General features: G+C 38.1%; 1 protein-coding gene across 4 annotated transcripts in view; it reads right to left on the bottom strand.

Moving 5' to 3' along the window:
• The window catches only part of klc1b (kinesin light chain 1b), a 43,446-nt gene that overhangs the window by 12,391 nt on the left and 3,355 nt on the right, over window positions 1-27,700 (bottom strand). For 2 of the 4 annotated variants that reach the window (XM_053502291.1, XM_053502293.1), the window contains exons 2-13: window positions 15,059-15,326; window positions 14,565-14,795; window positions 11,931-12,009; window positions 11,446-11,674; window positions 11,251-11,338; window positions 9,700-9,801; window positions 7,865-8,038; window positions 7,344-7,443; window positions 5,665-5,717; window positions 4,340-4,407; window positions 4,132-4,240; window positions 3,615-3,767 (exon numbers count right to left, since the gene is read on the bottom strand). In XM_053502291.1, coding sequence (XP_053358266.1) covers window positions 3,615-3,767; window positions 4,132-4,240; window positions 4,340-4,407; window positions 5,665-5,717; window positions 7,344-7,443; window positions 7,865-8,038; window positions 9,700-9,801; window positions 11,251-11,338; window positions 11,446-11,674; window positions 11,931-12,009; window positions 14,565-14,795; window positions 15,059-15,307 — 1,635 coding nt within the window. In that variant the 5' untranslated portion in view covers window positions 15,308-15,326. Of the gene's footprint in view, window positions 1-3,614; window positions 3,768-4,131; window positions 4,241-4,339; window positions 4,408-5,664; window positions 5,718-7,343; window positions 7,444-7,864; window positions 8,039-9,699; window positions 9,802-11,250; window positions 11,339-11,445; window positions 11,675-11,930; window positions 12,010-14,564; window positions 14,796-15,058; window positions 15,327-21,306; window positions 21,520-27,700 lie in introns of those variants that run through there. The other 2 variants (XM_053502292.1, XM_053502294.1) reach the window with 2 other exon arrangements.

Raw genomic sequence — 27,700 nt, 5'->3', positions numbered from 1 at the left:
TGAATTATCTACAACCACTCCTACTAGAACAAACAGCTTGTAGACTTGCAATCAGATTTTAGTTCATCAGTGATGATAAAACAGATGCCAGGGCTGGGTTGTGACCAGGTAGCGTGATGGCTTTACCTTTCAGTCTGCTCTTAGAAACCCTGGCAGTCCTCCAACTTTTTTTTCTGTTTACAAAAGCTCTACAATAACCTCTCATTTACTCAGGCATGGCTGAATTTAGCACTCATTATGTGCTCAGTGCCATCAAAAACAATCCAACCAGGCTCAATGTACACTCACATACATGAGCACATGGCCAGCTTAATTCCATTTGCAATGTGGCCGTGCATACTTCCAAGTATTACATGCAACACAGTGGTATGTGCTAGCGTGTAGCATATATAACGTACAGTACATAGACTGATAAAAGCTACTGGAAATGATGTTAAAGAAGAAGGTCTATCAAACAAACAAAGAATTAGAAAGAAATAATGCACCATAATGTTCATTCTTGATATTTTCCAATAGTAGCACATGCCCGAAGTTTTTATTTAAACCATAGTAATTTAATAATTTATTATTATTTATTATTAAATAAATAATTATACTTGTTTATTCATTTAAGAATAACATACATTTACACAACCAGTCAAAAGTTTGGATACACCTTCTAAATTCCATGGTCGTTCTTGATTGTATTTCTTTTTACATTGTAAAGATGCTGCTGAAGGCACCCAAAATATGCAATACTCTCCTTTAAAGGGTAAATATTGATATGTGTCTGCTCTATAAAGTCTTTATATTGTCTCTTATCTGAGGTGCTTTTTGTTGAGTTTTCATTAACTAACTGGACTCCATATTAACATTAATTAACATCAATTGTTATGCTGAACTGCCTGCCAAGTAACACACAGTATGAATGCAGATCAATTCCTGCTTTCTGTTTCACCCAAATGAGGATGGGTTCCCTATTGTGTCTGGTTCCTCTCAAGGTTTCTTCCTATTACCATCTCAGGGAGTTTTTCGTTGCCACTGTTGCCCTCGGCTTGCTCACCAGGGACAAACTGACCATTTTGATTCATACACACACACATTCCATACAAACTTAAATAATTCTTTTGATTGTGTAAAGCTGCTTTGGGACAATGCCAATTGTTGAAAGCGCTATACACATAAAATTGAATTTAACTGAATTGAATTTATTGGTGATTTCTGGGGCTGTTTAGTTTAGATCTTGCCTTCCTGGGACGGTCTTAATGAGAGCCAGTTTCATCATGGTGCCTGATGAGTTTTGCAAATGTACTTGACAAAACAGTTCATTACTGTTCTGATTATGTGTCTTAAAATAACAACTGACATGTGTTGTTACTTAATTACCTAATGCCATATGTGTTAATTCATAGCTTTGAAAAAAATACAGTATTGTTTTAGACTATAGAAATTAACTTGTGTCTAAACTTTTGACTGGTGTTTTATATCTATTTAGTAACATTTAGTCTTGTGAAGCATCCACAAAGTGGGATAATTCCACAAAGTGGTAATTAGGACTTAATTAAGTCCCTCTGTTTTTCTAGAAGTTGCTAAAAGAAAACTTGTTACTGAACAAAAACGCAACCTCGTCCATGCCTGCAGCTGAAAAAATAACAACAGGAAGGGCGTTACTTATACAGACTCCTTTCTATTCGTTTTAAATAAATGTCTCCTTATCGGGTTAATATTAATCTTAGATCATGTTTATCTAAGATCTTTTCTATTTAAGTCAACGATTGTGTCTGTTGTTAGTATATGTTTAGGTTTTAAAAATAAATAAAAATTAATGTTATGAATGCTGTAAGCACAGCTGGAAGCTTTATTCAATCTGAGTACAAAGTTCTTACCTCAGTATAAAGTGCAATTTTAGAAATATGATATGACCATAATCATGCGCAACACAACCCACACAGCTCGATACACCACCTTAGAGAACTTTAGAAACTAAACACAGACTCTCAAAATGTGGCCTGGGTTCTACAGTTATCTCCCTGTTGTGGAGTTTCTGTGGTTCAGTTTTCTCCAAAATCCAACACATACTCTTAAATGAGAAGTTGAATAAATCTGATGGTTTAAATATTTCCTGTTGAAACTAAACCCTCAGAGTCATAGATTGGGAAATATAGATGGGTCTGTGCACCATTCTCCGATAACTAACAAAAACAAGTTGCATAACTCTAAAACTCCGAAATAACTGAAACGTGAGCAGCAGTAGAATATTGGTTAATGTGCACTGTCAGTGTGCTGCACCAAGACAAAAAACTAAACAAGAAAAACAACTTCAAAGCAAAGTGCAAAATATGATGTAAGCATCCATGGGATTATACAGATAAGCAGCGCATGCAGAGATGTTTAAAATAAAGCAAAGCTGGAAACACTGCAGCTGTAAGCCAAGCATCTGGAACAAACACAGCATCTCACACTCCTGCAGAAGCCCCCAATAGGTTTAGTCCTCGCTCACCAGCAGAGACTTGAATAAAGAACTCATTGAGCTTAAGAGCAGAGCAGTTGATACGGCATTAAAACCATAGTGTACAATCAAATGTAAATTTATTTATGTAAAGAAATTAAATCAGATTACCCCTATACACTTATGTCGTAATTACAAATTTGGACTAGTAAATAAATGCTAGAAATAATGTAGATTAAAGATTAAATGAAGCATAAAATTAGCAGTTTGTATTTTTTTACTGCTACAACATGAATTTGTTGAAACTTCTTCTCTGGATCAACGCTTTGCCTTGGAAGGATCTTTTTTTTTTTTTTAGCAAAACAACTAAACACTTTTACACAAGAAGGACTGAAGCTCTTTCCAGGACCAGAAATTTTTTTTTAAGAAATGAAGAAACTAGCTAGATCCACTGCTTACCAATATAACAAATCATAGTTTTTTGAAGTAAATGTTCAGAAATTACAGAAAACTCCTTTAAATTTAATTGCTGGTAGCTATGATTATTACTAGTGAAGGGGGAAACACTTTTTGCATGAGGCGTGTGCTTTTACAGATGCTCAAAATGCTTGTGACATGTGACATCATACAGAAACATAATGTATTAATCCATCAAGCAATGAGTAAATGGGACAAGCAAAACAACCATGCTTAAACTCAGATGAAATGTGCCAGGACACTCAATCAGCACTTGGTTCAATATAAACATCAGTATCCACTAACAGTGCAGAGCAGCCTTACCTGAATCTTGCAATAAAATAAGTGTTTGAGACACATGAGAGATGCAAATGCTGTTTTTTGGGGGGGAACTCCTTTAGGATTAAAGTCTATTCTTAGAAAAGGCTGTACTCTGCTGCATAGCGCCAGGCTAAACCCCATTTTAGATTCAAGTCTATTCTCTATTTGATGTTTCTACAAAATTCTAATCCTTCTGTCACGGTCTATCAAAACAAACAAACAAACAAACCCACATACACCACCCTATTAGTACTGGAAGTAATGAAGGTAGTTCAATCTCAAGTGTCAGAGTACAATTTTGCTATGGTCTCTGCTGACAGAAAGTCTGAAAGCTCAGGGTAAGGCTGCTCTGTGCTGTTTTTGAATGCTACCGATTTCTGATTGGATGATGAGGTGGATATGTACTTACCCCAGTCCACTCTATGCCCATACTCACTTCCTCTCCAGCCTCTGAGCTGTTATCGAACTTAACGCTGGACATGCTGTCCCTGCTCCTCCTCCTGTCCCCATCGCCCTCTTTCAGAATTTCAACCACACGGGTCTGGTTGATGGGATCGATCCCCTAAAAGACACAATCACAAATATACGCAGATGGTTAGGGAGCAGACCTCTAAGCAGCACCATCTCAATTCCTACTCTATGGAGATTGTTACCAAGTTACACTGGTTGTGATGCGGTGACCATGAGTGGATTAATCTACAATATTTTCTCTACAGGGAGGAGGTTTATGGATAAGGACGAGCTTATGACTTGTGAAGGACTGGGGCAAAATAACTTACTGAGTTACTCTGGTATCCAAAGCAAGCCACAAAAAAGTAAAAAGAAGGCATCAGTATGAATGTTTGAATTCAAAATATTTATAAGGCATTAAGATTTCTTTCCAAAAGTGTGTTTAACACTACACACACTAGATTCAGTTGACTGACCTGCTTGCGGGATCTCATAGCACACTCCTCCAGAGTCTCTGCAGCCTCCATCTTGCCTTGCCGGCGGTACAGCGCACCCAGATTCCTCAGAGTGGTGTTAACAGTCGGACTGGTGATTTAAAAAAAACGTTTTACCAATTAATCTGACAGAAAACACAAGATTCAAAAAAAGGTGTCTTTCATACATTTAAGACCCTGTGTAAGATACCTGTTGACTTTGCAGGCCTTGTACCAGCCGCCATACTCTCCATATGGGGTGTTGTCTCTGTGCTTGCCCTTAAGTAAACCAGACCACAGAAGTGTTATGAGTGGGCAAGATGACCGTATAAACAAGCATACTATTTTTTTTATTATTAAAATCACATGAGGGGGAAAAAAGAATGATGCTCCTTAACAACCCTGTAACACACTATCTCAGTATGAGCTGTATCAGGGATTTATGCCAACTCATGTGTCAAACGATATTACACCATGAACGAAATCTGACTACACATGGGCAGGAGAATAAGGAGAGAGCGAGTGAGAGAGTGTGAAAGGCAAATCCAATTAATGAGGGGAAACGGGTTCAGGTGTTTGTTTGTTTTTTAACAGGCAAGGTATTTACTTAATTTAAGATTCAATTATTTGCCACGGTGAAGTTCAATGATTTATTTATTTTTAATCCTAGTTAGGAAGCTGGTGTCAGAGCAGATAGTCAGGAAGTAAACAGCGCTCCTGGAGCAGATGGGGTTAAGAGCCTTGCTCAAGGGCTCAACAGTGGCAGCTTGGCGATGCTGGGGCTTGAACTGAACCCCCCATATCTTCTTAGATCCTTAACCATTATGGGGCACCTCTGCTCCATATACACTCAATGATTTATCCTTTTGAAAATTCTATCATAACCCAGCTGCAAAGTAGTTCTAGCTAAAGAGTTAATAATGGCCAAAGTGCCTAGAATGTATAAAAAATCTAACGCTGTGTTCAGATGCGTTAAGTGTGTTTTGAGTGTCAAACAGGCATATGGTCCCCTATGTGCTATGACATAATGGTGGACCGACCAATTTCCCTTTTAACAGGATTCATATTTTAGCTAGCTTTAGCTGCTGTATGATCTTATTGTTCTTAATTTTTACTGCAACTTTCTTGAAAACCCTATTGCTTTTTTAGACAGCTTTAATTGCACTTGAGCAAGAAAATACTTTTAAACGCAAAGACAAACACTTAGATGGTGTCCGACGTTAATTCACAGGATGCAGTTTGGAATACAGAATGGATTTTCATTGAGTTGCAGTGGTAAGATTATTCATCACTACTGAAATATAACTCGCTTTACAATACGTTCTTCTGAGAGTAGATGGCAATATCATCTTTCTACTAGAGAGCCTAATTTCAAAATCTAACAACAGCTTTAATATACAATATATTATTTCTGATAGCTACCACTGGCAGAAAAATAGTTTAGTTTTTTCCATAAATTTTAAATTGAGTATTATAATTAATGGTAATTCGTCTAAAAGGATGTGGACAATGCACATGGAGACACAGGCTACTTACTTTGCTCATCTCCTCCCTCTCCTCAGCGTGCATCCAGATAGGCTTGTTCGAAGCTGTGGGAACAGACACCGCAGCTTAGTATGTTAAGTTCTGCCCTGAGTGTGTTACTTCATGTTTTGTTTCAAGAATTTAGTGTGGTGTTGGTCCATATTTTAGAATTAAATAGAATAAAGATATCACGCCAACAGTAAAGCATTTGGAGATCATTCATGTATGGGGTTGCTTCTTAGCCAAGGGAGTGGGCTCACTCACAAGTTTGCCTAAGAACACAACCCTGAATAAGGAATGGTACAAAAATATCCTCCGAGAGCAACTTCTCCAAACCATTCAAGAACAGTTTGGTGATAACAATGCCTTTTCTAGTAGAATGGAGCAGCAGCTTGGCAAAAGTGATAAGTGGCTCAGGGAACAAAAGTGGCCCAATCCTCAAGAGGCAGGTGGACAAACAAAAGCCCACAAATTCCGACAAACTCCAAAAATCTTTAAAACAGTTTCCAGCTGACTACACAGACAAACAAAATGTCAAGCTTTGACCAGAGGTATGTTTGAATGAATAAAGGAAAAATATTTAACTCCAAGAACACTGTACCAGCTATTGGCATGAGGGTGGTAGTGTCATGCTTTGGGGCTATTTTGCTACACAAAGTGAATGACCTAATAAAGAAGAAGGACTAACTTAGAATTCTTCAGCTCAAATTCTATCTCAAAATATTAATCATCAAACTTGGGGAAACTTTAGTTTTTCATCAGAACAATGACCTTCAAAAATGCATCATATCTGGATGTGAAATAGAGGTAAAATGGATCAAGCAAACTAACTTTAGGCTTTGGGAGCCTCAACTCTATTTAAAATGTGTAGACTGTACTTAAAAGTCAGGCCTGCAGCAGAAATCCTGCCAAGAAGAGTGGTCTAATATAAAAGTGGAATTCTGCCAGAAGCTTGCCGAAGTGCTGAATGAACTTTGGGATGAATGTTAAATTTACTAAATGACATTCAACCAAGGAGGGAAGTGCTGGTGAGCTGTCTATTTTTGTCAAACATGCCAATATAAGGAAAACCACCAATCTGTTGGAAGTTTCTCCTTTGAAAGATGTATTCTGTTCAATAATTCTGTCTTAGGAACATGTCAGGACCATGACATACTGTACATGTTTATGAGTGTATGTAAACTTCTGATTACAACTGTAAATAAACATGAACTATTTTTTTTAAGTATATATTTGTCTTGAGAGAATGTAATATGCAAGTCAAAATACAATTCAGCACTGGTGAACAGCAGCTTTATTTCTTCTTAATTTCTTTAAAAAAATAAAACTTACAGTCTTAAAAAAACTAAACAAACAAACAAAAATCCTTCAGTCTTACAGCCCTTGACTGGAGGGTCTTTTTGTTTTTAAATAGCTGTCCATCTTTTAACCTTCCCTTCATCACTGAACATGTTCTCTGCTTTTATAAAAGAGAAGTCAAAACAGGAAGAAATGGCAGAATTTCAATTATACAAAGTAAAAAGAAAAGAAATGTGTGACTGATATAATGCAGTAACTCATTACTCATTTAGACAAAAAAAAACACACAAAAATAATACATATGTGTTGAAACATTCATTATTATCTGTGTTTACATCCAATATAAAATAGTGTTTAGTAACACCACTAGTTAAGGCAAGACCTGGACTTACCATCAACTGATCCAAACTCCTTCTCATGGGCACGGGTGAGAATCTCTTTGTAAAGAATTTCTGCCTCCTTGTATTTGCTTTGTTTGAGATAGCATGAAGCCTGTAGAGAAAGATGAGGAATAGCTGAGCTTTTAGTTTGCACTAAGGTCACCTTGAATTGTGCTGATCCCGATGAAGCAGTAAGTGAGGGGGGAAAAGAAAAATCAATGATTTTTTTTAGGAAATAAAACTAGTGTTAGAACGCTGAACTACTGGATAACCAGATCAGTTCTGACTTTTATTCCGTGATCTGGGGATGTTCATCACAGGGCTACTATTTTGGGTCAATAATTAATTTCTTGAACACTGACCTAGTACTCCAGTATGATTTTGCTCACATCAAAGCATGATGTATAGCTATAAATAATAACAATAAAAATAAAAAAATAAAAAAATTATAATGCATTCCATTACTAAACTGGGAGAGTGTGACTAGGCTGAAAACACAAGACGAGTTACAGCTTTAGAACTGCATTTCTCACCAGATTGTTCTTGGTCTTGGCAACATTAGGGTCATCGGGGCCCAGCCTGCACTCATAGATCTCCAAAGCTCTGCAGTAGTAGTACTCCACCTCCTCGTACTTGCCCTGGTTCTGACACAGCAAGGCCAGGTTGTTCAGCTGCTTAGCCACATCTGGATGGTCTTTTCCAAGCACCTGAGAAAGAAGAGCAATCACAACTTTTCGACATGTCTCTTTTGATTGCTGAGGCACTAAAATGATTAGAGAGCTTTAAGGTAGTGCAGTTGTAACTGGAGACTCCTCAAACTGAGATACGGTCTGAAAACACCATAAGCTCCACTGTTTTCAACCCCACAGCTCTCTCCAACACTAAGTGTGTTATTCAGAGCAGGTTTCATGTTTCTGGTGTTTGCTTACCATCAGGGCTGGGGGGACCTCTTGTAATGTAGAAATTACTGTCGTCCGTGTGACACATTCGTACGGGATAAGAGAAGCCTGCGATTTTACTGAATTATCTCCCGGATACCATGTTACTATACGAATAAATATTACGCTTATTTTACAGTGCATATTCTCACTCACTCATCTTCTATACTGCTTCATCCTGTATTCAGGGTTGCGGGAACCTGGAGCCTATCCCAAGAGGTTTAGGGCACAAAGCAGGGTACACTCTGGACAGTGTGCCAATCCATCGCAGGGCACACACACATACACACACTACAGGCAATGTGGGAACGCCAATTAGCTTAACCTGCATATCTTTGGACTGTGGGAGGAAACCAGTGTACCAGTAGGAAACCCACCAAGCACGCAGAGAACATGCAAACTCCCCGCACACAGAGACGGGAATAGAGCCTGGCCAGGAATCGAACCTGGACCCTGGAGGTGCAAGGCGACAATGCTAACCACTACACCACTGTATATTACATATTGTATATTACAAATATTACGTTTTATGTGAATAAAGCCCTATTTACAGTATATATTATCATTATTTATATATGTGATTAATTTTTTCTTTCTGCACATTGAATTGTTGTATGGTATTGATGTGACCCAGCAAAATACTTTCACTGCCACGCAGCTTCCAGTCATCGCGAAAGATGGATAAAAAGGCGAACAGGAAAATCTAATAAACGACTCCGCCAGATACTGTCCAAATTACAGGCAGGCTGATTCACATGGGACTAATATCATAACAGGACCTAAGTGTTTAGCAAAATATGGGTGAAATTAAGAGGGAATTTTTACTTTACAAATTACAGACACAGCTGATTTGCACTGGATTAAGATCAGAGACAACCTTCAAAATTATTACAAATCACACGAGGTCTTCAGGTGATACTAATCTCGTGCAGGTGCATATTTTACTTGAACTGATTTTTGGTTTTGATGAAGTAAAGGAGTCTACGATACTAGCATTTAAATGTCACACTCATGACAAGTGGAATGTGGAATGATGTCATACACACACACTTGGTGAAGTTGGCATAAATCAGGAGACATTTAGGAGCATAATGGCAATCTAAAAAAAATTAAAATAACTACTGTATGCTTTATCTCAAGAATGTCATGTGGTACATGACGTACTAAAACAGGGAGCAATAAATGATTGAAGCACATGATTACATGTGTACATGTTAAAATGCTCTAGATGGAAAATAGTTTAATATTAAATGACAAAATGATTAGCTAGTAAATAAATAACCAATGTAAAAAAAACAACAACAACATATTAGTATAACAGCTCATAGTGTTATATGTTTGTGGCCTGTGATGCCTGACTGATTATACTGTAGCAGAGATTAGATAAGCCTTTCTCATGAGATTTGCTGCATGAGTGGGTACGTGTTTACCGTCTCTCTGATCTCCAAGGCTCTCTTACACAATGGTTCGGCTTCCTTATATTTGCCCCTCTTCCCGTACAGCACAGCCAGATTATTCAGGGTGGCAGCCACCTGCAACACAACATGCAAAAAACACACCGATTCAGAGAGATCAGTTTCGCACAACTAACCTTTATGACAGGCAGGAAAATCCTTTGCCCATGAACCATGTCACCAATCCTGTGCGAAATAGTGAGATGTATATGATATCTGGTAAAAAGTCCTCTCAGTTTAAAAGCCATCCTGAGACACACAACGCATGATTGCACAGCGAGACAGACAGATCATTAGACTAGGATCAATAATGGGAATTTATAGTCCTACTGGTAATTTCCTATGAGGTCATATGATATCAACAGGATGCACAGAAGAGATGTTTAAAAATGCAGATTCAGCTGGTATTATATCAACATGGAAGATAAAGGGGATTTTTACTTTATAGTCATGCATTTATAAAGACCATAGTATTTCACTAATAATGCAAATAATAACTCATTTAGAATATAAATACAACATGCTAACGCACTCAATCAGAACAGTCTAACCTGATTGAAATAAATTTTCATTTGGAACAACATTACTGACTAATAATAATAATTTTAATAAAAATACTGATTTTTTTAATAATCAGTTCAATAGGTAACTATTAGCCATGTAAACACTATCAGATTAGTTTCTTGGTCTAACACTTGACATCACTTAATCCAACAACATAGCCAATTCACGCTCAAATTATTTTAAATTTTAACGAGATGTGTAAAACCTAAACTTAATGTTTTACTTTTTTTTTTTTTTACTTTTTCTTTCAGTGATGACAAAGTGTTGTTAAAATGGCCACCACGTTCACTTGACTTTTTTTTTTCTATGGGGCTGATTTTTGTTTTTATCGGGCTATGTGAAAGGATTGGTCTTCACCCCCCCTCTTCCTACAAGCCTAGAGGAAACTCAAAGTTAAGTACCTCAAAAGAATTAGTTGTAAATTACATTGATATATTTTAGAACAGAGCGAAAGGATTTAATTGACTGTAGCATTGGTGCCAAGATTACTAATGAAAAAATCCTCACAGGCAAAGAGAACAAGTGTTTTAACTTTAATCACAAACACCTGATAAGCTTTTTTCCCCCTCAGGTATGCACCAAGCAACGCTAAAAATAAAAAAAAATAAAAAAATATCCACAAAGCAAAAGTCTGGCATGACAGCTACTTGGTAATAAGCGGTTCCACCAGTTTTAATAAAAGAGGCCACAATGCTTTCTATTTGCTCATGTCCCTTTATTCGCATTGAGGTTCCCCTAGACAGCTGACTCCAATAGAAGTTAACTGCTGCCGTGTGCCTTTCATGTCTTGGTGTGCTTTCCTTTTCACTAAACCAGCTTATCTACATGCTGAATTTTATTCGTGCTCGGCTTTAGGAGGAAAAATTAATAAATAAATAAAAAGACTTTCACATGCCCCTTGCAAAGTAAAAAAAAAAAAAAGGAGGAAATTATCTTTTTAACATGCTGATAGATATAACTTACAGCAGGATGATCTTTGCCGAGAGTTTTCTCCCTGATGGACAGAGCATCATTGAGCAGGTGTGCTGCCTCTTTATATTTGTTCTGATCCCTGATAGTGACACAGAAAATGATTGCTGTTATGAGGCAAGAAGCCAGAGTGAAGTCTACCGAGGCAGTAACATTTAGTAAAACAATACACAAGGTTCATCTACAAACCTGTACACCAGGGCGAGGATGTTAAGCATGGTGGCAACATCAGGATGATCGTGTCCTGAGGTTTTCTCCAGGTCCTCCAGAGCCTGTTTGCACAGTGGGACCGCCACCTCATATCTACCCTGAGAGGCGTACTGGATCACAAGGTTGTGGAGGGTTCGGAGACGGGCTGGGATCTCGTATCCTCCCTGCTGCGCTGCTGCCACGGCTGCACTGTTGTGCTGGTGTTGCACTGGAGGGAAGGAGGGGTAAAAAAAAAATTTTTTTTTAAAAGAGAGAGAGAGACATTTTATGTCTGAGTAAACACAAACTGAAAAGATCAGACTAAAAGAACCGTTCATATAAAATAATTAAAGTATTTAACATTTCCATGAACAAGAAATGCAGCACATTTCTGATGTGTAGCATACTGCAGTATATGTGAAAATATTCACTGCATGTACAGGCATGACAGCAATTACATTTAAAAGCAAAAGTCATTCACTAACTTCCTTGGCCATGTTCCTCCTCATCGTTAGGGAAAAGATCATCCAGAGAGTCTTTGGGTGGTTCACCATCTTTTTCCTCCTAGAACAACAAATGAAAAGAGTGTAGGCATGAAGGAAAAGCAAAAGGATCTAACTATAAGCACAGAATTACAGATCTATAGCTAATCATTACCTTGCCTGCAAGCATGGCTTAACACCAATTATCTGCCTCTTCACAAAAGTACGTTATACTCCAAAACATACTGAAACTCGTGCATCTCGGATGCGCATGTGCGTTTGTCGACGGGGCAAAGCTCCAGACATACTTGTTCTGAGCAGTAAAAAGGAAGTTGTGGCTTTGTTGGAAATGAGTCTCTCAATTGAGAAAATAAGTGTTTATAGTTGAGTATTATTTCCCTTCATATGGAAGCGGTTATGAATGGTCATGAAAAAGTAGCAGAACAATTCCTTCCCACACTCGTCCCATTCCTTTAATCTTACACCACCTGATGCCTACTTGTGTGCAATGTTAAAGGAGAGTGTGTTCAACTGTGAAGATCCGCCAAGAACGCCAGCAAATTGTCTCCTTTTGCAGGAGTCAGCGAGGCGGTGTACACACACACCTCACACACTTATAATACGAATACTGAGGTAAATCAACAACCTAACAGTTGACAACAAGGTAGTATTGTTCGTCTTTTTATTTCAGTACTGTATATTATGGTGCATCCTGTATAACTCGACTCAACTCGGCTAAACAAAAAAAGTGACTTAAACAATCAGAAGTAGGCAATGGTAAAAGCAGAGACTCAGGTGAAGGTAGATGAAATTAGAATTAAAAGTGCTGTCATTCAATGTTTGGAATCTTTATCATTAGTGAATGTGATCAAAACACATCATGACAACTGTGTCTAAATACAAAACAATGTGTTTTGACGGCTTGCCATAAAACACACACCATAATGCCCTAACACGTGTCACGGCTTGCGTCTGTGATGGGCATGCGCCCAAATCTATTATTGCTCCTCGCTCACTCCGTACGCTCCCTAGGTAGGCAGCACCCCATCTGCAGATATGCAAAGGGTCGGGGTCGCCTATTTGGGTCGGCTGGCAAGAATTAACGTTAATAGGATCTCGGGCTTGCTCCGCATTATAAAAGCAAGTCGCGGAGTTTAGTCCAGGAAGAACGTAACACGGTGGAGTATAAGAGAGTGGCAAGCGAGCGGGGGCGATATAACGCCCCCCCAGGGACTTTAAAAATGACACTGGAATTCTGCCCTTTGATCTCCATGCTGAGGACTGCATGGAAAAAACTGCGTATGCTCCCGCGGCATCTTCACTCCCGCGCCGAAGAGTAAAAGGCCGCGAGGAGGACTGCGTTAAGGTCTCCGATCCCAGCCAGGAAAGCCGCCCAGCCGATGAATGTCCGTGAGGACTCCCGCCTGAGGCCACGCACAGAGAGCTGGGAAGGGCCAGGCCGTGCCTGCATGCCAGCTGGGCACTGCCCCTGGACCTGCACGTGCACCTTTTTTCCTTCCCTTTCTTTCCGTCCTCCCTCCTTTAACCCTTTCCTTCCCCATTTATCCTAAATAAATTAACCTTTTTCCTGTAAAACCTCGCCTCGTGTCCGTGTTTTATGGTGCAGATAGGGTCGAACTCGTTACACACATCAGAACATTTTCATTTGTATTTCTTATAACGGTTTGGTTAAAGACAAAAATATACACTCGACATTGCGACAGCTGTCCAAATGTTACAGAGTTAAAAATGAAAATTCAGGAGAGCGGACGCAGTACGCAGCCTGTGCTTGTACCCGCACCCAGTGCTGAAATACGCAGGTCTGCCAGCATGAGGAAGGTGAATGACAAAGTCAGAACCCGGAAGCTGGTGAGTAACCCTGACCTAATCACCAACTACTGATAAACAAATGTACTGCTATCTACCCAAATATCAGTGGATTTTTAACCCCTCCCTATAACACACCTGGCCCACTGGCTGCTTTGTTCACACACAATATGAAAACTAGCAAATGCGTCCACATTATGCATCATTATACGTGTAACCATAATAAAGCACTCATCTATACATATAATAAAACTGTAAAGTTGGCAGGGTTTTTTTATTATTATTATTTGGAGGGGCGTGAGATGAGTGAGAGAACACAACAAGATATTTATCGGAATCTAAGCAGAAGGTGCCGTGAACTGCAAATACACACAAGTGTTCAACTAATGACAAAGCCGGTGTGCATAGAAACTGGCACAGGAGAGAGAACTTCAGTTTTGTGAACACTGAGACATGCGTACCTCTTATACATTTACTTAACAGGGTTCAACATTCTGCTTAAATTGAATTAAAAAAAGTCAACAAACCCTAAAGATTTAGAATTGTAACTATATACATATTCTGACAGAATGACAAAAACTGACAAAATAAAGTAAATGTTTTTCCAGCTTGGCTTTTTAATGCCATTAATCCTTCTTTTTCTTGTTATTGTTAAGAATATTATAGCCATATTATCATAATTGCTATATGTCTAGATCCTTTGTATGGTAAAGAAATAATTATATACCTAGCAAAACCCAGACAAAAAGATTATTAAGTTAAATAATGTTTACACACATACAATTGAATGATAGAAAGCGTTTGTCTTACCGAGGGTGAAACATCTTCGTCATACTTTTTAAGCTGATTCATGAACTCCAGGTGCTTCTTCTCCTCCTCCAGCTGGGCGACGCTCTGTTCACTCTTCTGCAGTTTCTGCTGCGTGTTGGCCAACTCGTCCCGCAGCCACTGGTTCTCCTGGCAAAGACGCCGCACCTGCGCACGCAACTTCTGCTTCTCCGACTCCACGGCATTAAGGTGGTTAGACAGAGCCATCATCACCTGCACACGGACACGGAACAGATTAAAATGAAGAAAAGAGGGACAAAAAAAAAAAAAAAAGAATGAAAAGAAATATACAAGACTCAAATTCTATATTTTTTTCCAGATGCCATAAAAATTCCTAATTCTATCTTTAATCTACTGAAGATAGCTTTAAGAAGATTCCTATTTGTAGTACAGATTTGTAATAGTTCAAGAAATGATGCATTAAAAACTGGCTGTCACACTCTTAATACCACAAACACAGAGAGAGACAGACCCACCTGCGCCTCCCCCAGGCCCAGCTCAATCATCTCCACAGATTTGCGGAGCAAGTTGGACTTCTCATGCACAAGGTTGGCCTCCTCATCTTTTTTTAGGCACTTGATGGTCTCTAGCAGGCTGTGCAGGATAGAGTTGTGCTCGCTCTTCAGTGCCTCCAGGCCCTGGATCACCAACTTGGTGTTTGAGATGATTTCCTCCTGCGTTAGCTTCTCCAGCTTCTCTTCACGAGGATACACCATTGTGGACATCTTCTATAAGAGGGGCAACCTAAAAGCACATAAGAGTTTACATGAAAAGGTCTGTCGGGTAAAAAGTCAGACAAAAGGTAGCAGTAAAAAAAAAAAGAAAAAAAAAAAAAGATGTGGTCAGCTGTATTTCTGTGTCCGAGAGAAGAGCTGTGTGATTGGTGAATGACTAAATGACCAAATTGGGAACAAAAGGGCAATGTAGAACAAGAACTACAGCACCTTTTGACCTAATTAGGAGTTCTGTGGAAAAGCTGGCATGTATCACAAAAGGGCATGAGAATTCAGAGCATAAGCTTCTAACTTACATGACATAAGGCCATGGGAAAAAGAATGCTATTTTACTGTATTAAAGTACTTCACAAAATAAGGCTACTAGTGAGGAATCACTGATTAAATATATAATTTTGTGTTATCAGGTATCGGTAGTATCATTATAATTGGCAAACATTTGACCCTGCATTTCAGCAAGGTGGAAAAGAGAAATGAAATACAGAATTACAAAAAAAGAAAGAGACAAATATGAAATATTTGTACACCAGCTCTAAACAGGATCCCCGACTTACGAACGTGTTCCGTTCCAGGAGCATGTTCGTAAGTCGGATTTGTTAAGTCGCTCAAAGTAAGTCTTTATATACCAATATACGATGTAAAGCATACCAATCCACTTGACTAAATCTCTGTTCCCATTCCCCACACTGACATCACATAGCCAAAAAAAAAAATAAAAAAAAACACTTAACTGCGCCTAAGGTAATGAATCACATCAAATTTAACAAAGTGTCGTCTCTACGCCTTTGAATCGGGAGGGGAATCCCGGACGCCATTATGTGTTAGAGCTGTTTTACACTGTATTGGACTGCGGACTCTGTTCTTGATGAGGCTTTTTAAGAATTAGGATTATTTATCATCGGGACAGCTTTACAAAACAGCCATTTTTAATCATCGCGCTGCCGAACTGTTTACATTTACTTACACACTGAAAATATTGTATACAATTGTAAAAATTGGCATCTGGTGCACTGCAGTGTCTATTTTTTGTACAATACACATGAGCTACTTCTGCGAATTGTTCGCATCTATAAATGTTCGTATCTGTAAAAATTTGTAACTCGAATGTACGTAAGTCGGGGATTTACTGTAATAACTATTATATTAACCGCTTTGGTTACACTTTGCATGCCATACTTTCCCAATTTGCCTGACCCTATGTTACCTCAATTTTATTATTTTTATTATTTTAATCATTTAAAATATAAATATTTTAAACTTACTTTTAATAACATCAATGTTCCAATGTATTTTGTACACCCACAATACACTCACGTATCACATGTGGGCGTGAACACTGCGATTCTAAGAGAGGAACAATACAGACTGACAACATTCAAAACAGCTTTACAAAGACCTCACATTGATCAAGGAAGCAGCAGCCTACATCCGCTTATTTAAAAAATAAAAAAAAGCCTCTATTTGATGTTAATCATTTAATGTATGCTTAAATAATCAAATTTAGTTCAGAAATAGTTTTAACTGAAAATACTGATTCATTTACTATTGCAAGAACCATCAGCAAAGCAAAATATTTTATTTGCGTGTTTTGTATGGCCTGGAAGTGTAAAACCATTATCGCAGGGAGAACTAAATGAAACAGACTGATTAAAACAACACTAGATTCCTTTTTTTTTTACCCCCTACAGTCACAGTCCTAAGTGTTTCTGAAGCTGATTGTGTTTCATTTCCCTCCTTCTGCGTGAGACCCGCAGCACTGCGAGCACAGATATGATACCGATTAGAGACGGCAGGGTCGTTAAAGGAAAACGAGAGCGGGTCTGTGAACACAAGGCACGAGCTGAAGACCATCTGCCTCAAAACACCATCAACCCCCTTTGCACTCAACAGAGCAGCATCTTTTCCGGCTTCTGATTTACAACTGCACACACCCTTATTGAAATCCAATGCTGTCATCCAAGATGCTTTAAAAAACAAAACAACCCAGGAAGCGGAGGCAGAAAACAGAACAAGAGTGAACAAAAAGTAAGTCACTGCTCAGTGGGGGAAGAAGACAGACCCAAGTGTTCCATCTAGCATCGTGTGCTGCTAGCAATGTCAAATAATCTAGAAACAGCCTGTGCACAGACACAGATTTTTTGATATAATGCTACTTTAAAACAGCAAAATAGAGTTGTGAATCATCACACTTCTTGTGCTAGCACAGATGACTTGAGCTGAGATTTCCTTCAGCAGGATGCCAACTACTGGCCCATAAAATGCTTCAAGCTGCCAGTAGATGAACAGTTGTAAAGAACATTTTCCTGCTCATAATGATCGCATTCAAGTTATTTTCCCACACCTCATTAGGAGCACAGATAAAAATGCTTCGTGTGATTTATAAAGATCATGATCGCCTCATTTCGATTGAATGCCTTGAGGGCTCAAATGCAGAATAAACTATATCAGGCTGCTTATGGAGAGAAATAGAGTGCAGTTTAACAAGGCTGTTAAACAAAAAAATTGGTTCCCTCGCCTGCCTTCACATGCATATGAACTTGAGTAACTTGAGTTTGACATGATGTTGGTCCACAGTTTGCAGCTATAACAGCCTTAACTCTTCTCCGAAGGCTTTTCATAAAGTTAACCATGTCTTTATGGGCCTTGCTTTGTGCGCTGTCATGCTGGAACAAGAAGAGGCCGTCCCCAAACTGTTAAGTCAAATTTGGGAGCATGAAACTGTCCAAAATGTCTTGATATGCTGAAGCATTAAGAGGTCCTTTCAATGAAAGTAAGAAAGAAAGCCCAACTCCTAAAAAAATTACCTCACACCCACTGCACACCAGTGCACAAAGGAAGGTCCATAAAGACATGGACAAGCGAGTTTAATGTGGAAAAACTTGACCAGGCTGCGCCCAAAAAATGCCCTGACCTCAACCTGATAGACACCTTTGGGATGAATAAGAGCGGAGACTGCGAGCCAGGCCTTCTCGTCCAACATCAGTGTCAAACCACACAAATGCGCTTCTGGAAGAATGGTCAAAAAAAAAAAAAAAAAAAAAAAGCCTTCCCAGAAGAGTTGAAGGTGTTATAGCTGCAAAAAGTGGGCCAACATTATATTAAACCCTATGGATAAGGAATTGAATGTTGCTCAAATTCATACGCATGTGAAGGCAAGCAAGTAAATACTTTTGGCAATAAGGTGTATTTTAATTTAAAAAATTGACTAAGGCTGCCTACACATCATCAGAGGCACAACCATCCCTGCGGAGAGCAATGTAACTTGGCTTAGAGAGGCAAGATTTATTTTTTTATTTTGACCTTTTGTAAATGCAACCAATAACACATATACTTTAAAAGCTATATATGAGCAAATGTTCAAACACCTGACCATTGCGCTTCATCAAGGTTTTGAGCATCACATTTCAGACTTTGGGCATTTGCGCTCAAAAGTGAGCAGTGGTGAGGTGGAGTCGGGGCTTTGAATAAATGTTCGTGCTCGTAATGTAACTATATGTCCTCCTGTTTCTCCCTGGTTTGGAAACATGCTGGATAGTCTCTAGGAACCAGCAATGAGTTCAAATTCCTCTTGTTGGCATTGAAACTCATGGCTCAAACATTTTACCTGTATTATGTGCTTAACTTCAAGGTTAGAACAGCACACAGGACTGATCGGCTGCAGGCACTATAAGAGCTTTTCTTGTATGAATAGGCTTAAAAATCAGCCATGCTTCGAGAAAGGCAAAACTGAAGTTGCCGCATTCAAATAAATATAAATAAAATAAATAATAATAATAATTAAAAAAATCTTTGTACTGAAATAAAGTTCCATGGTCATTTCTTCAAGGATTCCTCATCAGAGCTTTAAAAAGCAATAATAAAGCTTAAAAGAAAAAAGATGCCCAAGTATAAATCGTCTTGAACCATCATGTTGCTCTCTAAATGTGTTGAAGGCTAGTGAATTACTAGAGTAAATACACTATTTTGACATATTACACAATTCTAAACTAATGTAGTCTTTTGAAATGTTTCATTGCCTGTCTGAATCACTGTGACGAGACATCACTGAAACAGACAACAAGCATCATAAACCATTTTTGTGTGAACGTATGTTAGTTTACTTATAATAAATGGATATAAATAAACCAAGTGAATACATCTTGTAAACATCTGAATGAATATACATCTGAGTAAATGTAAACAGGGAATTTTTGTAAATATACAAATGTACGTCCAAACGTCCATTATATATGTAGGGTGCAAATATACATCCCATGTGTGTCGGATATAAATGTAGTATCTGAGCATTTGTAACGTGCAGGAAGATAGCAGCAGTGCTACAGCTGTACGAGCGTAGTGGCAGAAGGACAAGACATAAAAATGTATGCTTTTTTGTTTTTTGACCCAATCATGTTATCAAGCTGCACTGATGCCTTACAGAGTCCATTACAGGGCACAACAAACGCATATGCAAACTCACGGAAAAACACACACACGTGCAAACAAAGGCAAACAAAAACACACTATGAGCAATTTGGAAATCCCATTTAGCCTAATCTGCATAGCTTTGGACTTTGGAGTTCCCGGAGGAAACCCAACAAGCAGGGGGAGAACATAGGCAAACACAGACCAAGGCAGGAATCGAACCCTCAACTCACTTCACCACAGTGCTGCCCGTCTTTAATAATTTCATTAGTTAGTAATTTTATATTTAATAGAAATAATAGTATTAACGCCCATGTATATGTTTCTGGCTCAAATGTTATTTAAATACATAGTTTTACTTAAAAAAGTCTTTCAGAAACGTTTCATTTTAAGAGCAAAAATAAAGGAAACCCCGCTATAAGGAGAACTGAGCAAACTTAGGCCGAGGAATCTGACCGACTCAAGATCTAAACATCTGATATCATCTTAAACATCACACTATAAATAACATGTTGCTTTAAAATGTAATACTGTTGGTTGCATAAAGAATATGGAAGAAATATAAAACCGTATACACTCTGCCAAACATTTAAAGTATTGCAGCTTTGCCATGCATTAGCACAACAGGTGCATTAGAGAGCAAAGCTACACGATAATCAAATAAGTGTATGTTGAGAGAGAAAACTGATGTGCAGTCTACACCATATGACGTGGCATATTTAAAAAATAATAAGGAATGAAATAAATAAAGCAGTTCAGATAGAGGAAGAGAATTCATAACCATGGGCTGAGGTCAGATTCATCTGTTTTGTCATGAATTTACTAATGTGTTGGTGTGTTTGGGTGTGTGTTGTCTGTTCACCAAATGATCATAGCACATGAATATTTCAAAATAGATTTCCAACTGGGTGTCTAATGTGACATTGTAGAGTTTCTCACAATCCTGCGCTTATACTGCAGGTGGAAAAAAATAAACAGCAAAGACATCATAGGTTTTTTTTCGCAAATGTAAAGAATTGGGGCTGCGATCACTCAGTAAACGCACAGCAGTGGTAGGGAAAGGATTAAGGCTTAAATCCAACAAAAACACAGGTCTTCAAAACCTGGACGTGACTGTGCAGCTGTAATGTATGAGTCCTGAGCATCTTGGGCAAATGGGATTAATTATTGATGTCATTTGGTAAAGCAAACCGTCCTTTGCATAGACCTTCATGTAAGGAACACAAGATCCCTTTTCAGTAATAACCTTTTAGGCTACTGAAACTCATGTTCATTTTGTATGGAAGCTAAACCTATAAACAATAAATGTTTGCATTTTCAAAACGATGATAAAATCTATACTTGGAACTGGATTAAAGCTACATTTCTTAAGAACAAAAGATAAATGCTCACATGGCATAAAGGAAATAATAGATTAAAAGTAGTAACTTTTTTTTTTTTTTAAATAGCCCAAGCTTTGAAAGCTAATTATGGTTTTGGTGACGGCGTGGGACAACGAGCGTCACGCCGACTAGGTGTTTACTAGCGACGGCTGCAGCTTGGCAGGAGACGGGGATTTAAAAATAAATAAATAAAGGACAGCCTACCTCAGCGTCAGCACCAGATCCTCATAGCAAAATCAGCATCGTACACTGATGAAACAATGCCTCACACACGGCCGAGCCCTGTTGGCACAGCAACACCGTCCACCTCTGAGGAATCACAATAACAGGCTAGGCTGATCTTAATGCTAGATGTCGAGACTGTAGAAAAGAAAGCATCACAGAGTCATCGGTAGCAGCCCCACCCTCTGAGCATGGAGAGGGGGAGGGGAGAGAGAGCGCGAGAGAGAGAGCGCGAGAGAAAGAGGCAGAGCACAAGCACTGCAGAATTAAAAGGTCCACACAAAGCAGGCAGATACGCGCATCCCAGCTTTGACCTCTAGGCGCAAACATGCACGTATACACAGGCACGACTTGGCGTCACTGACAGGTAGACACACGTCCTGCTGAGGTTCAGCTGCTTTACTGTCTGACAAAGAAAACTCGTTGAAAAAGACTGCATCCATTACAGGGGAAATTGCCTTAAGCCCCCAAACCCCCCACCCAGATCACATCTCATCATTACCACCCGCCGTCAGAGCTTAAAGATGCTTACAAAAACAAAACCTTATACTCTGATTACCGATCTGACGCAAATGTGGTGCTGGAGAAAAAAAAAAGAAATGAGTCTACCCAACGCTGCATTATGGTTAGCCACAAATTCAGCAGGCTGCCGCTGCCCCCAGTTACCCCACCCAAGAGTTATGGATGTAGAGGATTAAGCTGTACCCCGGGTGATTAGGCAAGAGGAAATAAGTCAAATGCACAGCAGATGTGCTAATTCATGCCCAAGAGAGAAAGAGACTCTGACATGCGTGTCTTCTTTCCTTAGTCTCACAGCACACCAGCATGGACGGTGCATCATTCAGCATCATCCCCCTTCTCTCACACTGGTGCTCAGTGACCCCTCTGACCTCTGCTCCTATACCAATCACACTACAGGCAGTCTTTCTCCTGCCACTGACTCCACCCCTCATTCTCTCTCTCTCTCTCTCTCTCTCTCTCTTATAGCTACTCCATTTGCATTCCTCCTTTTTTGCTGCCCTGACAAGGTTTGTACTGTAAACATGCTTAACTATTAAAGCTGGGATTTTTTTTCTCCTAATGATACAGTTTTCTTTCATGTTGCAGACTGGAGTGGGAGAAGTCACATGATCACAAACATACACACAGTAGTATGTTTTTAAGGGAAGAGTACATGAACACAGTGGGAAAATTATCAAAAGATTTCTTAAAGAAATATAAGATTTAAAAAAAAAAAAATAAATAAATAAAAAAAAAATAGATAATTGACAGTGGTGACATTATGTTGATCAGAAGTTAATTTTCATTTAATTGCCCAGATCTAGCTTTTATTATTTTAATGTGGGTTTGTAAAAGAATGGCAACATTTACCACCCGAAATGCAAACATATATAAATTAAAAACTAATAAAAAAATTATAATTGAATCTGGGGGTTATACACTACAGCTTAAAAGTTTGATATTACTTGCAAATTTCTTGGTTTTTATTTAGTGATTTATTTTCTACATTTTTAAAATATGAAATAACACATAATGGAATTAGATAATTATGTAACACCACTCACAGTCAGTTGTTATTTTAAGACACAGAGGTCAGCCTTTCTAAAACAGTTCTTGCAAGACCAATATTGTCAAAAGCATTTGCAAAACCCATCAAGCACCATGATGAAACTGGTTCTCATGAAGACCTTTTCAAGAATGCAAGACCAAAACTTAGCTCTGCTGCAGAGGAGACGTTCATTTAGAGTCACCGGCCTCAAAAATGACCAATTTACAAACAGCACCTCAGATTAAAGTCGTTGTGAAGGCTTTACAAGGAATAAGTAGAAGATACACCTCAATATGAAGATTACTGTATATTTCAGAGACCTTCAGCATTGATTTACAATGTAGAAAGAAATAAAAATCAAAAAAGACCTTGGAGTTAGAAAGTGATGCCAAACTTTTAAATGGTAGTACACGTGAACTGCCACAAAAAAAAACTAAACAAAAGAATCGCAGTATAAATTTTTTCTTCTACTATCTACTACCTATGATTCACACCTCTAGACGAAATGGACTGTGATGCCTCTGCTGCCAAAAAGGCCAAGACTGAAAGACCTTTACAGTAGACTTCCATCAGGAAACAAGCTTTAAATTTTTTTCTTTCTAATTTTTATCAAAACCTAATGAGTTCATCTGCTATTTACAACTACTGTTTATATTTTAGTCAAACATTTTAACTCAGCGTTGCGATATTTTACTACAAATTGCATAGATGGACACAAGGACAAACCAAAAACCTAATGCATAAAAAGCATGCTAAATGACTAACTTTATTTTTTAACTTTTTTAATTCATGGTGAAAGACAATTTTGTTATTCAATATTAAAACTAGATAAGATGTTTAAAATTATTTTTTTTACAAGAATTTTAAAACTAAATTTGGATTTACTTGTTTAAAACTTTTTTTTTAAGTATCAACCAAATTAAACAGATTCAAAATTTTGATGGAATGTAATAAAACATGTTTGATGGACAGAAGGGTTCTGCATTACAAACACTGTGGTGGATTTTCTCTAGACAGTAAAAAGGTGTGTGTAGCTTTTAAGTGTCCTATTCTGTATAAGTGACTTGATCCCAATGACTATTAAAAGGAAATGTATGTTTTGATACAACACCGGGATTTATTTCCTGTAGTTTATTATTTAGGCATTTGTCCCATTCTGATTGCTTTAGAGATCTGTGTAGAAATGTACTGTATGTTACACATAAACCCTTTAAACCTCCCCAGAGGTTTAAACACAAATTTCACATCTGTGCAGAACATTATACTTATCCCTACACTCAGCACCTCCCAAGACTGTAAAACATTAATGATCAAGCTATATAAAACTGTTGTCCAAGATCAGAGATGCCAAAAATCCAGGTTTGGCATCTTCTTGGTGCCAAACCTGAAAAAAAACAAAAAAAAAAAACAGTATGTCCAAAGCAGTCCCTCAACCTAAAATATAACATCACGGCCTTTCAAGCCAGACTTCAAGATTTGGCTAAAAAAAAAAAAATTGTTATCAACAACTATAGCTGAGAACAAGAAAAGTAAAAGTTGATTAATGGTAGACAACAAACCACCAATGTTTTCCAGTATCCTGTCAGTGAATATGCGAGAATATCTCATTTACTTTCTGCTAAGTGCTTCAACAAAGCTCTGGAAAAAGTAAAAAATAAAATGGAATCAATCCAATGTCACAGCATTTAAAATATAGTCTTGCTCTTAGAAACCTGTGTGTATACAGTGTAAGTATAAGTAGTATAAGAAGTATAATGTAGAAGACATAAATATACCTGTATGTACATTATGCTGTGTTTATTTTTGATGTTCCTAACAACCACTTGGGAATAACATGCCAAGTAACTACTTAATGAAGCAATGATATTTGTGCTTCAAATCTGCCCTCGCTCTCCCACAGAAACGGATCTGAATTCATTGATCTGCTGCACATGACGGCAGGTGAATTTGATTTCCTCTAGGACATTCGCTGACTGTTTCTCAGCACTGCTCTCATTATTATTCCACAGATGGTTTACAGAATGCAGTTCAACAACAACAAAAATTGATTATGCTTGAAAATATCAGAGCCCAGGTGACTGCTCATAGACTGACTGAGAAAAATCACATGGCAGAAACATTCAGTGGGAAATCTGGGCTAAAATCATGTAGGTTTTAGTACACAAGGCTTAGGATCCTGAAGCTTGTGGCCAGGAAATGCTTACAAAATTATCAGATGTTTAAACAAGAATTGCTTGCTTTAACATGGAAACTTTAACATTGTCTGATTAATTAGAAATCAAAAAAACAAACAAAAATCTAAAAAAATCACTGATTACAGATTTTTACAATATATTTTATTGGTAAAAAAATATATATATATATCTGTTGAAGTGAGTGAGTCACGGAAGGATGAGTGTCGTAATCTGTTGTTGATTAATAGCATTTGTAGAACTGTTGCATAAGAACAATACCACATGAGAGGGAGTGTTTTTGTACTGAATATCAGCACAGCTGTGATATCTTAAGTAATTGGGCTATGCCTCATGAATATGACTGCATCACAGGTGTGCTGATATTAAGCACAACGGCACAACCCCAGATGTGATATTAGTTAATGAACACTAAAATTCTGTATTAAGCAAGATCCCCATAAAAAAAAAGTAAATAAATAAGTTAGATCACCCTTTGTGCAGGCACAGCTTTAGAGAAGTGAAATGAAGAAATTTATATACTCAGTAGTTTTCAAAGAGGTTGAAAGACAAATCACATACAGAGAGTTTTGGAGAGGCAGACAGCTGAGCGTGCAGGCAGAGAGGGTGCGGCCTGGACGAATGGACAGCTGGGACAGAAGGAACAGTGATGGTGACGTGTGACTGTACTGCTTCGACACAGCTCTACACTCACCACATGCAAATGTCCTTACAAAACCATTTCCACACAGTAAAAGAACACACACGCAGCCCCGTCAGCAGGATACATAGCACACTTTAACACTCAACATGCACAAAGCACAGGCTCTTCCCTCTCTGCCAGACAAGATGGACGAGCTCTTCAAATGCCCCGCTGTGCTCCGTCGCCCTGCCAAGCAGCAGTGGCACACTGAGTCATCGTTGTTCACAGCAAGAATCACTACAGCAAGATACAAGGCTGTGGCAAATGAACAGCTTTTTACTTTGGCGTACACATACACACACTCACTTCACCTCCAGCCTAAGTGAATGTAGAGCGGCTAGCAGAGCGCTCTCACTGCGCTTCAATTTAAACATTAAACCCACAGAACTTGAGCTAAGTGCAGCACACAATTGTTTTTTAGAATTAAGTTTTCCCCGACAACCAACTAATTTAATAATTATTATTTGTTCTAATAACAAGAACCCATTTAGAGTTACATATGACAAATTTAAATAACGAACAAAGGGAATGTGCTTCCCTCTTTCGCTATTTAAAAGAAAAATGTACTTTATGAAACATTATGTAATATCATAAACATCATTTACTCACCAAACAAGAACCATCGTTTTAAAAGTTTGTGCACCTGCATCATCATAGTTTTGCATTTATAAGGTTAATCATGCGTTATCATTTTTTTTGTTTTTTTGGAATGGAAAAAAAATGTAATTTGTCTTACGCTCTCTGACTGCCCTCTTGTTGCTGCTGCTATAACTCAAAGTTATGACTGTGTGATATGCGATTTCTTCTGTGGTGCACGGCTAAATTTGGGGCATTTTTTTTCAAAAACAATGTGCCTTTTTTCCCCCCAGAAATAAGCAACCATTCTAGGCCCGTAACTATCGAATATATCACTAGTAATCAAGTATTCTACCCAACATTTAATCGATTCATCGAGTAATCAGATAAAATGTACTTTTTATATAAGAGAAACAAAGATTAATTGTTTTTCTTTTTAGAATTCAATTTTTTAACTGCATACAGCATTATCAAAAATAAACATTATTATTATTATTATTATTCACAATACAAGGAATACCTTATATCCCTATCTTACCCATGCGGGTTGACTCGCCGCCGCGACTTCCCACCAACGTTCCGCTGACGTTCCGCGAGGTCCGCAAAAGAAATTAACCATTTAATTTTTCACGCAGAAATATGGAAACGTAATTGCAGCGCCAAAACTCGTGGTGAATCATGATGCATGGTACTTCCGGCCACCGCGTGAAACCGTGTACGAGAGATTAGGGGTATTAAAGTGGCCTGAGATTAATTAAGTGCATTACAGTGCCATACATTTTTTATTTATTTATTTTTTTTAAAGGGAATTTCAAATAACTTTAAGGATCAAAAAAACTAAGGCACACATTAAAATAAATAATTATACAAAAACTCTAAGTTGTGCTTATAAGCCTTTACTGACAATTTCTGTTGTTTTCTCTTGGCTCTGTGATATTTTTAATCGTTCCTTTTCATTTTGCAGCCTGCAACAAAATGCGCCATCAATACACAGCTAACTATTTGCGTCTCCTCCCGCTTTGTGGGTGACGTAAGCGCTTCTTGTTCGTTGATGTTTACTGGCATCTGGAAAGCGCGCTGTCGACAAATAATTGCACAAAAACATAACGCAAGCTTTTAAAATTATTTAAATGAAGCTTCAGGACAGAAGATTTTGCCTCGATTATTTTTTGTAATTGAATTACTCGAGGAATCGTTTCAGCCCTAGACCATTCCTTAATGTTTTCTACTGCTCAAGTTTTAATGTGATATAGCATTGAAATCATAAGGTCTGGAGATTGGTTGACATTATCTAGTATTGATTCAACACCCAACATCCTAACTAACACTAACTAGACTGGTATTCCTGCTTTAATAAAAGTTTTGGTCTGTTTTTAC

The sequence above is a fragment of the Clarias gariepinus genome, chromosome 8 (genome assembly GCF_024256425.1).
Source record: "Clarias gariepinus isolate MV-2021 ecotype Netherlands chromosome 8, CGAR_prim_01v2, whole genome shotgun sequence".
NCBI classification, from domain to species: domain Eukaryota; kingdom Metazoa; phylum Chordata; class Actinopteri; order Siluriformes; family Clariidae; genus Clarias; species Clarias gariepinus.
Note: the sequence above shows the minus strand (reverse complement) of the source record. Positions and strands in the feature narration are given on the sequence as shown.